We start from the raw sequence: 13,028 nt of genomic DNA on the forward strand, positions 1-13,028 counted from the left end.
AGGAGAAGGGGACGACAGAGGATGAGATGGCTGGATGGCATCACCGACTCGATGGACATGAGTCTGAGTGAACCCCGGGAGTTGGTGATGGACAGGGAGGCCTGGCGTGCTGCGATTCATGGGGTCGCAAAGAGTCGGACACGACTGAGCGACTGATCTGATCTGATCTGATGAGGAAAGGAGGAATTGATTTTTTTTTTTTTTTTGGTCACCCTGGAAAGCAAAGCAAGAACCAGTGGGCTCAAGTTACAAGAAGTTAGATTTTGTCAACAAGAAGAATTCTCTAACATTTAGGAAAAACTGGACAGGAGAAAAAGTGTTAGAGAAGAAGCTGGATTTCATTTGTCTGGAATGTTGTCAGAGGGAAATCATGTACTTGGGTCACACTACATGACCTATAAGGTCCTTCCAACTGAGGTTTTATTAATTAGACACCAGGCACCAAGCATCCTATCATCTCTTTTTTTTTTTTAATTGCCCATTATCTGTAAGGAAGAACCCAGGACAAAGAGAGATGGAACATACATTGTGTACATACACAAATGGAAGTTAGTATCTCATATAAAAGGGAAAATGGTGTTTTTCTATTTTGTGAAAGTGGATTTCTTTTTCTAGTCCTTTAAAATATCCAAGCAAAATTGTTTAATGCTTCCCAATAAATCTAATAAATTGAAGCAGAAGTTCAAAAATTAACAGCCACAATAGTTTATTTACAGTTGAACTCTTTATAAGATATTTACAAGACAACCAATTTTACACATCAGAAATGGTATCAAAAGTATGAATTACAACACAGACAACAATATGAAATGGGCATAAAACAAAGCTGAAGTAGACAGACAAGCAATTTCTTTTTTTTAATTTATTAACACTAGCTTAAACTTTGTTAAAGAAAGAAACAAAGAACTATGTTTTAGGAGAACGGCAGGGCCTTCACTTGAAGATTGAATTTCACAGTGTTGTATCCCATGTAGGGAAAAAATAAGACTAATTTCCCCCCACACTCTGACACACTGTCTTTTTGCTCTTGGAACTTAGCTCATCTACTCTCCAACCTCCTTCTCAAAAAAACTTCAACATATCCAAATCAAAGGAGAATTGATCTAGAAGAGGGGGCAATAAAATAAAGAGATACTAGGTAGAGGGAAAACCAAGAAAATTAGAATCCACATAAATCTGGGCAAATAGCACCTCATGGATTCCTCTTCATCTAACTTGAGTTCAGAATCTGGGAAGTCCCTTGGGTAGCAACAAACAAAGGTGAAATCTGCTAACCCATATCCAAAGGAATCCAACAAATGCTGAAAATTAAGAAACTGAGAGGAATCAAGGAATAAAATAAAGAGACACTGACTGGTCTTTTTTCTTCTTGGGCACATTTTAACATAGGTCAGAGTAGGAAAGCCAAACAGTTTGCCACATTAAAAGGATGGAGAACAAAGAAAATCTGGCCTAGTTTTTCTAGAAATCTCCTTCCTCTCCTTAAGGTGTGAGATGAGAGCCCCTAGTGGAATAAGTCCTATTTCTCTCTACATTCTTGCTGCAAAGAAGTTCACAGCAGGTTCCCTTGTGGAGAGCCCACTCTCCTAAGCAGATGGAGTTACAAATGAAAACCCATAGCCACACACACACACAAAGGAGAAATAAGAGCAGCAAGATCATCCAAGAATACTACATGTGCTGCCCGAGTAATTCCTTTAAAAGTCAAACTCAGGGAGCACAGACCAACATCTCACAAAAAGCTTTAGCAGTGGGAGGCCCCTGAGGAACTTTTTTCTTCCCTTCCCACAATGGTATCCCATTCTCTCATGCTCCACTGACGGGCCGGCCACACACCCTACATACCTTGGCTTCTCCTCTAAAAGTGCTAATAATCTGGGGACATATTCTCTTCAAGGATAAAAGCCCCTACCTTCTAGGAGATTAGACCCCTACTTGTTTTCATACAATAGTCCTGAAGACTAAAGAAAGGCAATTCCTATATATTTAAGACCAGAGGTCTTGGCTCTATTTTCCTTCCAGATAGTTACAGGGATCTTACACTGAGACCAAAGTGGCCTGGAGTGCTGTCCTGAAATTTTTTAACAAAATGGGGGAGGTGAGGGTTGGGAGGGGGGAACCAAGATGGTACACATACAAATCTATTTTTACAAAATGAACTGGAGAAGCTCATTAGGTACATCTGTTTGTTTCAAAATGTAGACATTTGCCAGCCAGAGGAAGCACATATTTCCACATACATCCCCACCCTCACTAAATCTCTAACCCACCACCAAGAGCTCAGCTAAAAGGATAAAACCCAACTAAGGAATACTCAAGAGGTGATGTGACACAAAGACATCTGTACAGGATCTGGCATGCCATTCCCAAACACCAACTGCTTTTGTTTAGAGCCATAACTGGCCCCAGACTAACCATCCTCTTTCTCTCTTCAGAAGATTTTATTCTTGAGGGGTGGGGAAAGAAATTCAGTTACCCATTAACTTAAGAAAATAATCACAGCCAAACATCCCTTCCCACATGGCTGTATCACAAAACAGTTTTAAGACAACAACTGTGTTTTCAGATATTTATCAACCAACTCTCCATTATCTTTTCTACCCTGTGAAGATGACTTGCTTCATCATGTCACTTGTTATTCCTCATTGGTCCTTAAGCTCCTGGTGAAATTTTGTTTTGTTTTAGGGTAAAAACCACTATACCCATACTATAAGGAAGGGTATACGGGGCGAGAAGAGTGCCATGCAGGCACAACTCTAAAGGCAGGGGTTGCTTCATCTTCCATAAGTCTAATGAAGAGAGCCCTTTTACCCCTTTAACACAGGCAAATGTAAAGAAGCAGACCCCTGAAGCTTCCAAGTCTGCCATCCTATAGATTTAAGTTGAGAACTCATTTCCCCAAAAAGGGAAAAGAAATCCCAATCACCCTCCACAATTCACAATTAGCCCAATGAAAGAGTTTTTGTGAAATCAGAGTGATGAAAACAAAACCAAGATCAGGGGAGTATGGAAGGGCATTTTCAGCAAATGGTAACATACATAAGGACATAGGTCACATATACAGGTCTCTGCCACTCCCTGGGAATGGCATGCTACAACTATCTGAAGACAGAAGGTTCTTGCCAGCACAGCTATTTCCTACACGTCCGATGAGGTGTTTGCTTCTTCTGGATCTCCAACCTGCATCGGCTACGCTCATCCAACCAGGGCAGCTCAAAATTCCTGGCAAAAAAAGAATAAGGAAATCAACCTGCAAGACTAGAAGAAATTCGGTATGGACATGAGACTGTCAAAGAGATGGTATATCCTTCACCATTCCTAGCCCTGACTCCCAAGTCCCATGTTTGGAGTGTCTTTCTTGCCTCAAAGTCAGAGCAACGGTGTGCTATTAAAGTGATTGAATAATCTATTTCTAAATCGAAAAGCAATCCTCCTAATTCCTGGCTTGGGAATCTGATCATTGCAAAAGCTAGTGGCCCAGGCAGCCTCACTTGTCAAAGAGCCATGGCTATCCCTAAGCCAACTATTCCACCTTATACTGAAGCTTTCATGAAGACTGAAAGGGAAGTGAAGTGCAAGCCACCTGAGAAGAGGGAAAAAAACTTTATACTTACTGTGGAGTTAGTTTTGGTAATGGTCGTCCAAATGCTACAACAGGCAAGAAGGGGGTAATCATCAAACTTTCAACTATGGAAGAAAGCCAGATGGGACCTTGTTAGTGACATAGATGGAAGATATCTAGCAACTATACCTCTTCCAAAATACCACATTCATTCAGAGCAAGCTGTATCCTGGAGCCTTGTACCCTTTTTCTTCTCCGAGAAACTTACTCTCTTAGATAAACAAAACTTACCATCATCTGGCTCAGGGAAAAATGAGGTAACCTCGGGCTCAGATTCCTGAATTCCTTTCTTTTTATACATTCTGAGCTGCAGTCGCTGTAAAATTCTTTGTTCCCTGATCCTCTGAATATCCCATCTGGGAAAAACAAACCAGACAAAGAAAACAAACAAACCCAATATTACTGAAAACCTGCTCTATAAAGGCAACTTATATAATCCAGATGCTAGGGAGATCCTGGCTGAGACTTCTAGATGAGGGGATGGGGGGGGGGGGGAAGTAGGGGGTAAAGAAAACTGTCTGCTTGATTAGGGAAGAGCTGTTTAGGTATAGCAGTCTGGATCATGTGTTAGTGTTCCCCACAAGAAAAAGAGGCCAAACATCTTTAACAATAACCAATTCAAAACTGTGATACTCAATCAATTAGGAAGTCAGTAATTTAAAAGTATTAAGAGCTCCTGGGCTCCCCTCAGCATGGATGAGAGATGTCACAGTCCTATAGGCTCAACTGTTCCCACAGTGAACATCTCTAGCCTCACCTTTTCCTTCTCTTCTCATCCAGCTCCAGTTTTGCATGCCTCTTTGAAAACACACTGTCATCCAGGTTCTGTGTAAAGAATAGCAGCTGATAAGTTATTTATCACTGTGTGACATGTATTCTCATTTCCAGTTTCCAGGAATAAAAACTCTTTCACCTAAGTCTGTGAGTTCTATGGGTATCATGGGAAACTCCTGGTAACAAAAATCAACAAAACACATATTCCTATCCCCACTCCTACCCTTGCAGAATCTCCGTATTTCAAAATCATTTCTATAACTTTCCAAAGTGAAAGTCACATAAAACTGAAACAACCCTTCAGACTGCCACAAACCCTCCCTACCGCTATACTTTATAAGGGTATGAGTTTAAAGTAAGTATCAAGCTTTCAAAAGGCAAATGAGCTTGGAATATATAATTCTGTTTCTGAGTGGTACATGCCTAACTTTTCTACTTAGCATGAAACCTAGCTCTGTTTTGAATATTCACTAGCTACTTATTTTTTAATAAATCACTTAGCCATTTTAGATCTCAGTTTTTTCATCTATACAACAAAGGAGTTGGACTTGATAATCTCTCAAGTTACCTTCTGGCTTCAGAATTCTATTTAACCCATCCATACAGTTATGATGACATATTCAAGTTATACCCCCATTTCTATCTATCTCTCACTCCCTTCTACTGACAGGTGTTGGGTACCTACCTCCAAAAGGTCTGAAGGATTTGGGTCCCTTAGAGGCTCTACTGAGTGGTCCCTCCAAGAAGGAACTGGAAAGAAAAAAAAAAAGAAAAAGAAAGGGAGGAGGGGTGGAACCACCCTTAAATCCAAGGTCACACAACCTACTATTCACTAGGACAAGAAGTCTCTCCCCAGATAAGACAAAGTTACCAAGTGATAGGAATCCATTCTATGGCCTCACCTGAAGCCATATTCAGTGTCCTCGCTATGGTATTGAAAGAACCTAAAATGCCATTGCAGTCTGCCAAACACAGGATCACAAAAAACCCTAAACCAATACCTGACAATTCATATAATGGATGCTATTGCAGTTCCTGAAAAACAACTGAAATTTGTAGTCATTTTGAAGTCTATAGTGTAATCACATACCAAGAAATCTCACTCTCCCCCATCCAACTGATGGGGGATGCAACTCCCAACCATCCACCATCCCACCAGCCCCCACCCCAGGCCCAGTCAATATAATTCCTATTCTACTCACCAGCCAAGACTGAAGTTTCTCCTGCAACACTTGATGGCATCAGACACCCTAAATAATGCAGGAAAGAAGAATCATCTCAGTGTAAAAAGAAAAAAAGCCCATACCCAAAATGGAGGAAAGGATCATCACTGATGCTCTCACTAGGAAGCCATTTTGTTTTTTTTGAGTTGCTCTTTTGAGAATTTCTCTCGGGGGAGGGGAAGAGGGAACAACAGACAAAAGAAAAGAAAATAAGCCCACCACTTTTTTTTTTTTTACACTGAGACGACTTCTTTTCTTCATTATTTAGGGTGGTTTCCCTGCAACAGTTGATGGCCAAGGATATCAAACCTTAAACTCAGAACATGGCAGGTGAGTAAAAGTTGACCCTATTTTTCAAATAAAAGATCAGTGTTCTCAAAACTTACACATGTAGTCTTCTTAAACAGCTCCCTCCTCCCTCCAAACAAACTACCTTGCTGGTCCAGCCTGAACAACATGCACAAAGACTTTGGCTTCCTTAGAACAAGCCATTGAGACTTCCTCTTGAAATAGGGGCATCCAGAATAAGGATTCACACATTTATTCACAACTCAGGCTCCTCAAAGGACTGGGATCCCCCCAATCAGACTCTGTCTGTACTACTAGACCCACAATATCAGAGGTGTTTGGAATTTTCTGTACTACGGCAGAAAGGGTTTTCAAAAACAGCCAGTCACACAGAACAGCTCCGGACCAAGCCATTTCTCAATCCCGGATGGGAAATTGCTTCACGGTTTCTCTTGTTACACAGCATTGCCATGGCAGCAAGAAGGTTAACCATTAAGGATGAACCTGTTCAACTGACTGAACCAACAAAAACCTGAACCTAGATCAGGGTCCTGGTCTATCTATGTACTCAAATGTAAGGCCTAATGAATTTTAGATAATGAAGAAGAGTAATCTATCTTCCCCACTTGATTTTGTCACCAGAACAGCCAAACAAAAGCCTGGAGAATGCTCTTGTCTTATTGGAATGGATTCCCATACCCAGCCCTACGAGGGCAAGACACATCAGTAGAAACTCAGGACTGTGACTCTATCCAAGAAGGCTTCCCCACCATCACCCCGGAGCACCCACAGTGACTGTCATAGACTAACATTACACGATTGAAGGCACATTCCAGTTACTGGTTGATGTAGGAGATAGGGAAGCATCTCTGTATGGAAGCCATGAAGAACAAAAAGGGAATGAAGACCAAGGTCCCATACCCCACACCCATCCCAAGCAGCTCAGATATCCCAAGATAGTCCTTATTGTTTGAAAAATAGTTTGTAGACCATTTTATTTAAATATATGAACAACCAATGGGCTACTGCAATCCAAGTAAACTCTTCACATTTAGAACCTTTGTGAAGTATAGTGAGATATAGTAAGACTGTTGGTCTTTGGCAGATTCCTCCTGCCCCCCAGACCGGGACACAGAGATACAGATAAATGTTTATATAGTTAAAGAGCGGAGGCCCAGGTGAAATTCCCCACCCCAAGCTGGCTCCCCAGCCCAAAAATTACCATTGGCCCCTGAGAACACCCAAAGACCACCCTCCCAGGTTTCACACAGTATCAATTGCAGGAACAGTCGTGCATGGCAAAGTATAAGTTCTATGCATTTCACAGCACAGAAAACCCTTCTTTCAGAGGGCATGCAAGTTGCCGGAGATTACACCCCCAAGTCTGGTGCTCTTGTGATGAGCAACTTACTGGCAAACACATCTCCCAGTGTTGTAAGCAGGCAAATACATTGAGCACATTTTGCTGTAATTCCATCTATTTGCAATGCCTGCACAGTGTCTGTCTCTGGCTGTTAACTTACTCATTCTTGACAGAACTCTGCTTTATTGATTGCACTTTTTTAAAAATGCCAAAGGCATTTTCACACTTGTTAGCTTGACCGCCACCACTAGGGTATAAGAGCAAGTGTTCTCTATGCCTTACTTGCTACAGTCTCCTCCTTCTTTGGAGAGGATTCCCGTAATGGTAACGGTGATGGGGGAGGCTGGTGCCAACGACACAAATACATTTCTGTGGTGGAAAGGTACGGCAAATCTTCTATCTCACTTGAGAAGGCTTTCTCCTTGGGATGGGTGCTGGGTCCCTTCTGGGGAGTTGAGAGTCTTGGCGGGGTGTCCACTGAAGACCGGGGCTTTTCTGGAGTTTCTTGGCTCCTCAATTCACGTTTACAAACAGTTTCAGATAAGGAACCACAGGGTTCCTCTTTAACAGGAGAGTGCTTAGGAGTTTTTGTTTTGACTTTTGAAAATTCAGGAGCCAGCTTTTTAACAGGAATCTTTCTTTCTGTACTTCCAAATGGGGATTTCCTATTAGATAGGGAAGAAAACATTATAGAATTTTATTGACTCTTGAATAAAATCTGATTTGATTACATTTTCGGGCAAGAGAACTAGCTTGCACCAAAATGACCAGTATTCAAGTATCTAAATATCTGGGTTCACTTGGCTGTCATGAGCAGGAACAGCCTCATGCTTAACCGTATGTATAATAAGCCTTTAGTAAACGTTTGTTGAACAAGTGAGTTTCCATGCTTAAGCACCTCTACTACCATTCTATTTACTACTAAATGTAAAAAGGTTCCTATTTTATTCAAGATCCTTTAGCTAACATCAGATGCCTCTACTCTGTGGTCTATTTCACTCCTGTCAACCAGATGCCAGTCTTATCCCACCCCCCTATTCCTATACCATGTTAATTACAACCATTTTTTTCTTGCTATCTTCTGATTCTCTTTCTCCCACCAGTCTACACACACACACACACGCACACACACACGCACACTTCAAGAATGTCATCTCCTTTCCTTTTTTACCAACCTAAGTTCTATACTTTTTCAAGATCCATTTCCTCCTTAAACTTTCACTATTCTAACACACGATAATTAATCTCTTAATAGTCTATATCACTGTTGTCCATCTGCATATTGAATTCTGAGTTTTCAAAATGTATGCTATCTTATAGCTAGACTAATCTCTTCGAGTCCAAGGACAGTTAGAGCTTACTTTTTTTTTTTAGAGCTTACATTTTTAACATCTACCAGTGTCTAACGCAATGAAGTAATTTAATACTTCCTAACTTGAAGTGAAGGGCTATAGTTTTAAGAAATTCAGCTGTCACATATGCTGCCCATTCTCTTTATGATGTATACTGCATTCTATAATTATTACTGTGGCCAAAATGTTCCTAACACACTTTTATAGCCCACACAAGGATGTTTCAGTTTCTCAGTGCAGAAGACCTCGTGATTCAAGATACAGTTGTATTAAAACTAATTCATAAGTCCTCATCCCTTACTCTCAGTCACTGCAAACAAGTGACCTCAAGTCCAGACAGTGTAACAAAGTTATCAGCACACCTTTTGTGTCCCTTTCCACTCCGCCCACAGGAGAAAGGCTTGGGAGGCAGAGTCTGGGGTGTCTCAGAAAGCTCCGGCTGGCACTCCAGTTTAATTTTCTCCGATAGCTCCGTTTCCTCTCTTTCTTCAGTTTCATAGCCCTGAAACAGCTTGTGCCTTTCTTTCTCGTTATCCTTCTTTACCAGCTGCATCCGCCTTTCCATACGTTCAATCCGAGCAAGGAGCTAAAAAAGAGAGTGGCAAAATGCAGACTTAAAAAACAGAAAAATTAAACACAGGTACTTATCCCCATTCTGGAATCAGTCTGGTCTTCTGCCTCTTTTCATGAACCACAACAATTCAACTTATTTTTAACAGGCAGACATAATCTGAATAGATTTTCTTAATCACAATAGAGAAGACAAGGTACACTGGTTAATTTTAGGAGCTAATGTAGTTGGGGAGGGACATGGGGAATCTGTAGTTCATTCTTCTGAAAAAAAATCCTCTTCACCGGGAGAGGCCACAACATGCCTTTTAAATGGCATGGTCTCTGCTACTGCTAACATGTGGCTCCAAGTCAGTTTGGGAGTTTCCAGAATTAACCTTAATGTTCTTTTAGGAGGCCCTGAAGTTCTCCAAACACTATCCTCTCTACTTCCACTCAAAAATGCTCCACACGAGGGCAAAGTGCAGACAGTGCATTGAGACAGAATTAAAAGCTCACACAATCACAGTGCCGCTAGGGATTGCAATGTTATTTGAAAGGGGGTACGGTAGGGTGGGGAGGTGCCACCTAAAATGTGAACACTCAATTTGGAAAACTTATAAAAAGAACCAGTACCCATAAGTCCCATCAATCATCAAATACACATATTGCTTTGCATTTGAGATAACAGAAAAACTTACACCTATTTATTTAAATATTGAAAAGTGTTTTGACTCTAATAATTAAAGGGAGGACCACATGATCAAACACAAAATGGAAGTCTATTATCATTGAAAATTTCACATTAAAATGTTCTGAGAAAAGATGCCAACTGTGCTACCTATACTCTATAACAAGAATTTTATTTGGGTTAGACAGTGATATTAATGTTGACTTCATTACATCCACTTAGCTGCACAGATCTCATGAGGCCAAATAACAACTGGAATAAGAGAAACAAGCTTAAGCAACACTAAGACTGCAATACACAACAGAGGCAGTGAATGCCAAGTTCAGACTGACACTCTATCCTTAACTCACCCCACTTTTCCTGCCTAGGAAAATCTGCAAAAGGGCCATTACCTCAGGAACTGAGCAGAAACCACAATCAGCAGAGAGCCCCTGTCAGCCACACTCTCATTTCATCTCCTTCTGTTTTGATTCACAGCTTTAACGTTACTTAAACACGTTTGTTTGTGGATGACATTTCCTTGATTTCTTCTCCTTCACTGGTCGTCCTCTCCCGACTCCCCCCACCCCAAGTCAGGACATGATGTGTTGTAATTACAGTACCATCACACCCCTAGACTGCAGTACAGTAGCTGAGCAGTGCCACCTCCATATTGAGTAACTTCCACAAATCAACACCATGAAATATTTTAATGAGACCGGCCCCAGCTCCCATCCCACCTTGCAGAATGCATTCTCTAATAAAACAGTTGCTGCCTGAAGAGATTCATTTGGAAAGCAAACAAAATGAATAGCCCTCTGCTCCCTTGCTCAGCCCTTGGCGCACACAACGCCAGAGAGAGAGAGGGAGGGAGAGAGAGGAGAGACAGAGACTGCTGCAGCCTGAACACAACAATTGTAGAAACCATGTTTATTTTTAGGCAGCTGTAAGGTATGCTAGCACTATAATATCCCACCACCACAGCTTTCCTGATATCTGGAGTATGTTTTAACACATCAGGTGCCCTTAACTACTGCTACAAGGGTAATAAAATAAAATAAAACAAGCCTATATAGTCATGCTCCTCAGAAGTACAAAGAAATAATAAATGACTTCCCTACATCTTAAGATTCTAATGTAGGGGGAAAAATTTTGGTCTACTTAATGCATTTAATAAGCTTAATTTCCCCTTATGCCTTAAAACCCTTCCAGTTTCTAAACACCATGCTTATACAAGGGAGCTGGTGAGTAGGTCATGTTTTATAACTCAGATTCCTATTAAAACAAAAGAAAAACTGTCTGAAATCAAAGGTGATGATTCTCCTAATATCATTTTAAAAAGCTAAAACAGGATTCCACTGTGAGTCACCCCAACCCCTCTGCCAATGAAAAGGTCTACTACTCTATCTAGATAAAGATGCTACAGCAGTGCTTAGAGCAACAGCTGCTATGGCCCTCTCCTCCAGAATGCATTTCTAACGCAAAGCTCTTTAACTCCTTCCATAAAGCAACCACATATGCATCCCACCTTTTCATTTTTCAACCCCTCACAAATCAGGTCTTTCCCACTCAACGTCTTTCCCACTCAACGTCTTTCCCACAAGTCTGGGGCTGTCATTTTAAATTAACCCTTTGGCACCTGAAACCTCCCCTCCCCCTCCTCCTGGGAGGTTGCCCTTTAACCCTTCCCTCAAACCCAACGTGTCTGTGAGCCTGGCTCCCAAGGACCCAGCAACTGAGAAGACTCCTTTGCTGGTGGCCGACCTCCTTACCCCTAACTCAGGGATACCTTAACCTCCTACAGCCCCCTTCCCCCGAGCATGCGCACAACTCGCTCCTCGTCCCGAAAGCAGATTAACCCTTCCCGTACCGTGTCTCTCTCTGACTTCAGCTCCTCGATCTCCTTTTCCTTGGCCTGCAGCTGCTGCTGCTGCTGTTCGATGAGGTCCAATTGCAGCAGAAGGATCTGTTTGAGGCAGGCGGCCTGACTGGAAGCTCCAGAGCCGCCGCCACCTCCGAGAGGGCTCTTCCTCATACTCTTCCATCGGCCCTCGCTGGCCGCCAGGGTCCCGGCGGCGGCGGTGGGCGCGAGGGGTGGCGGCCCGGGCAGAGGTAGTGGTGGGGGTCCCGCCGGGTCCGAGGCGGTGGCAGCTGGGGGAGCCGCCCCACCCTTGTCCCCAGCCCAGGGCGTAGGCTCTTTGGCCGCCGCCACGAGAGAGCCCGTCTGAATGGGCAGCACCGCCTGATACTTGGGTCGGGGACTGCAGCCGGCTCCGGCTGCCGCTGGCTCCCCCCCAATGCCAGCTTGTTTGGTGGCCGGGGGTGGACAGGGCAAGGGCACCGAGCCGCCCCAGCTCTCTTCCTGCTGCCCGGGGGCCGCCCCGGCCGGGAGTAACAAGCCCCGGCCCTTGCCGCCGCAGCCGGCCGGTGAGGGCGCGGGGCTCCCGCCCTGGGAGGAGGCCAGCGGGGGCCCCGGCTCCTTGAGCTTACGGTGCCGGGGGAGGAAGTGGGCTTCGGCCGCCCCAGGTTCGTCCTCGGGCCCGCCCAGCGCCGCAGCCCGCTCGTAGTCCAGTCGCTGCTCAGGGTTGCCGCCGGCAGGGGCCGCGGCCGCCTTGAACACTGCGGATCTCATGGTCATAGTGGTCCGGAGCAGCGTCGGGGACCGAGACGGAGGAGGGGGTGGGGAAGGGGTGAGGTGCGGGGGGTCGAGGACGGAGGAGGGGGAGGGGAGTTTGGCGGGCTCGCCTCAGCAGCGCGGCAGCAGGCCTCGGCTAGCGCGGCTCCTCCGGGGCCCGGGCGCCATCCCGCCGGCGTGCGGAGAAGTGGAGGCCGCGGCTGAGGCCCGCCGCCGGCCCATGGGGGCCTCGCCGCCGCCTCTGCTGCCGCCGCCGCCGCCTTCGCCTCAGAGGCAGAAGCTCGCACCCAGCCGCCCCCGAGCTCATCCCCGGAGCTCGCTTCAGCCCCCCCTGGCCCGGCCGGGCCCGCCTCGTCTCCCCACCCCACACCCCCCTTCCCCGCCCCGGCCCCCCGCCCCGGAGCTCGCCTCAGCCGCCCCGAGCCTCCATTTTCCCCCCCCTCCTCCTCAGGAGGGGGTGGGAGGGATGGGTCCGCCCAAAGCCCTCCTACTACGGGAGAGGGTCTGTCGCCTCACCCGGGGGTCTCCGGACTCGGGGTCCCCCTCCCCCAC

At 44.7% G+C, this 13,028-nt stretch overlaps 1 protein-coding gene across 5 annotated transcripts; it reads right to left on the bottom strand.

Annotated features, from left to right (window-relative positions):
• Positions 1–681: 681 nt before the first annotated feature.
• On the bottom strand, positions 682–12,819 carry MSL1 (MSL complex subunit 1). 5 transcript variants are annotated; one of them, XM_055575952.1, is made up of 9 exons: positions 11,712–12,819; positions 8,985–9,208; positions 7,553–7,935; positions 5,599–5,646; positions 5,082–5,146; positions 4,380–4,447; positions 3,854–3,978; positions 3,615–3,687; positions 682–3,222 (listed from the first exon to the last, which is right to left on the bottom strand). In XM_055575952.1, exons 1-9 carry the CDS (start codon positions 12,477–12,479, stop codon positions 3,132–3,134), a joined length of 1,845 nt encoding a protein of 614 aa, XP_055431927.1. In that variant the 5' UTR covers positions 12,480–12,819; the 3' UTR covers positions 682–3,131. The 5 variants fall into 5 exon arrangements, with proteins under 5 accessions (XP_055431927.1, XP_055431930.1, XP_055431931.1 ...); XM_055575955.1 differs by lacking the exon at positions 11,712–12,819 and adding an exon at positions 11,614–11,634; XM_055575956.1 differs by lacking the exon at positions 11,712–12,819 and adding an exon at positions 11,370–11,607.
• Positions 12,820–13,028: the final 209 nt, after the last annotated feature.

Source organism: Bubalus kerabau, chromosome 4, assembly GCF_029407905.1.
Source record: "Bubalus kerabau isolate K-KA32 ecotype Philippines breed swamp buffalo chromosome 4, PCC_UOA_SB_1v2, whole genome shotgun sequence".
In the NCBI taxonomy this organism is placed as follows: domain Eukaryota; kingdom Metazoa; phylum Chordata; class Mammalia; order Artiodactyla; family Bovidae; genus Bubalus; species Bubalus kerabau.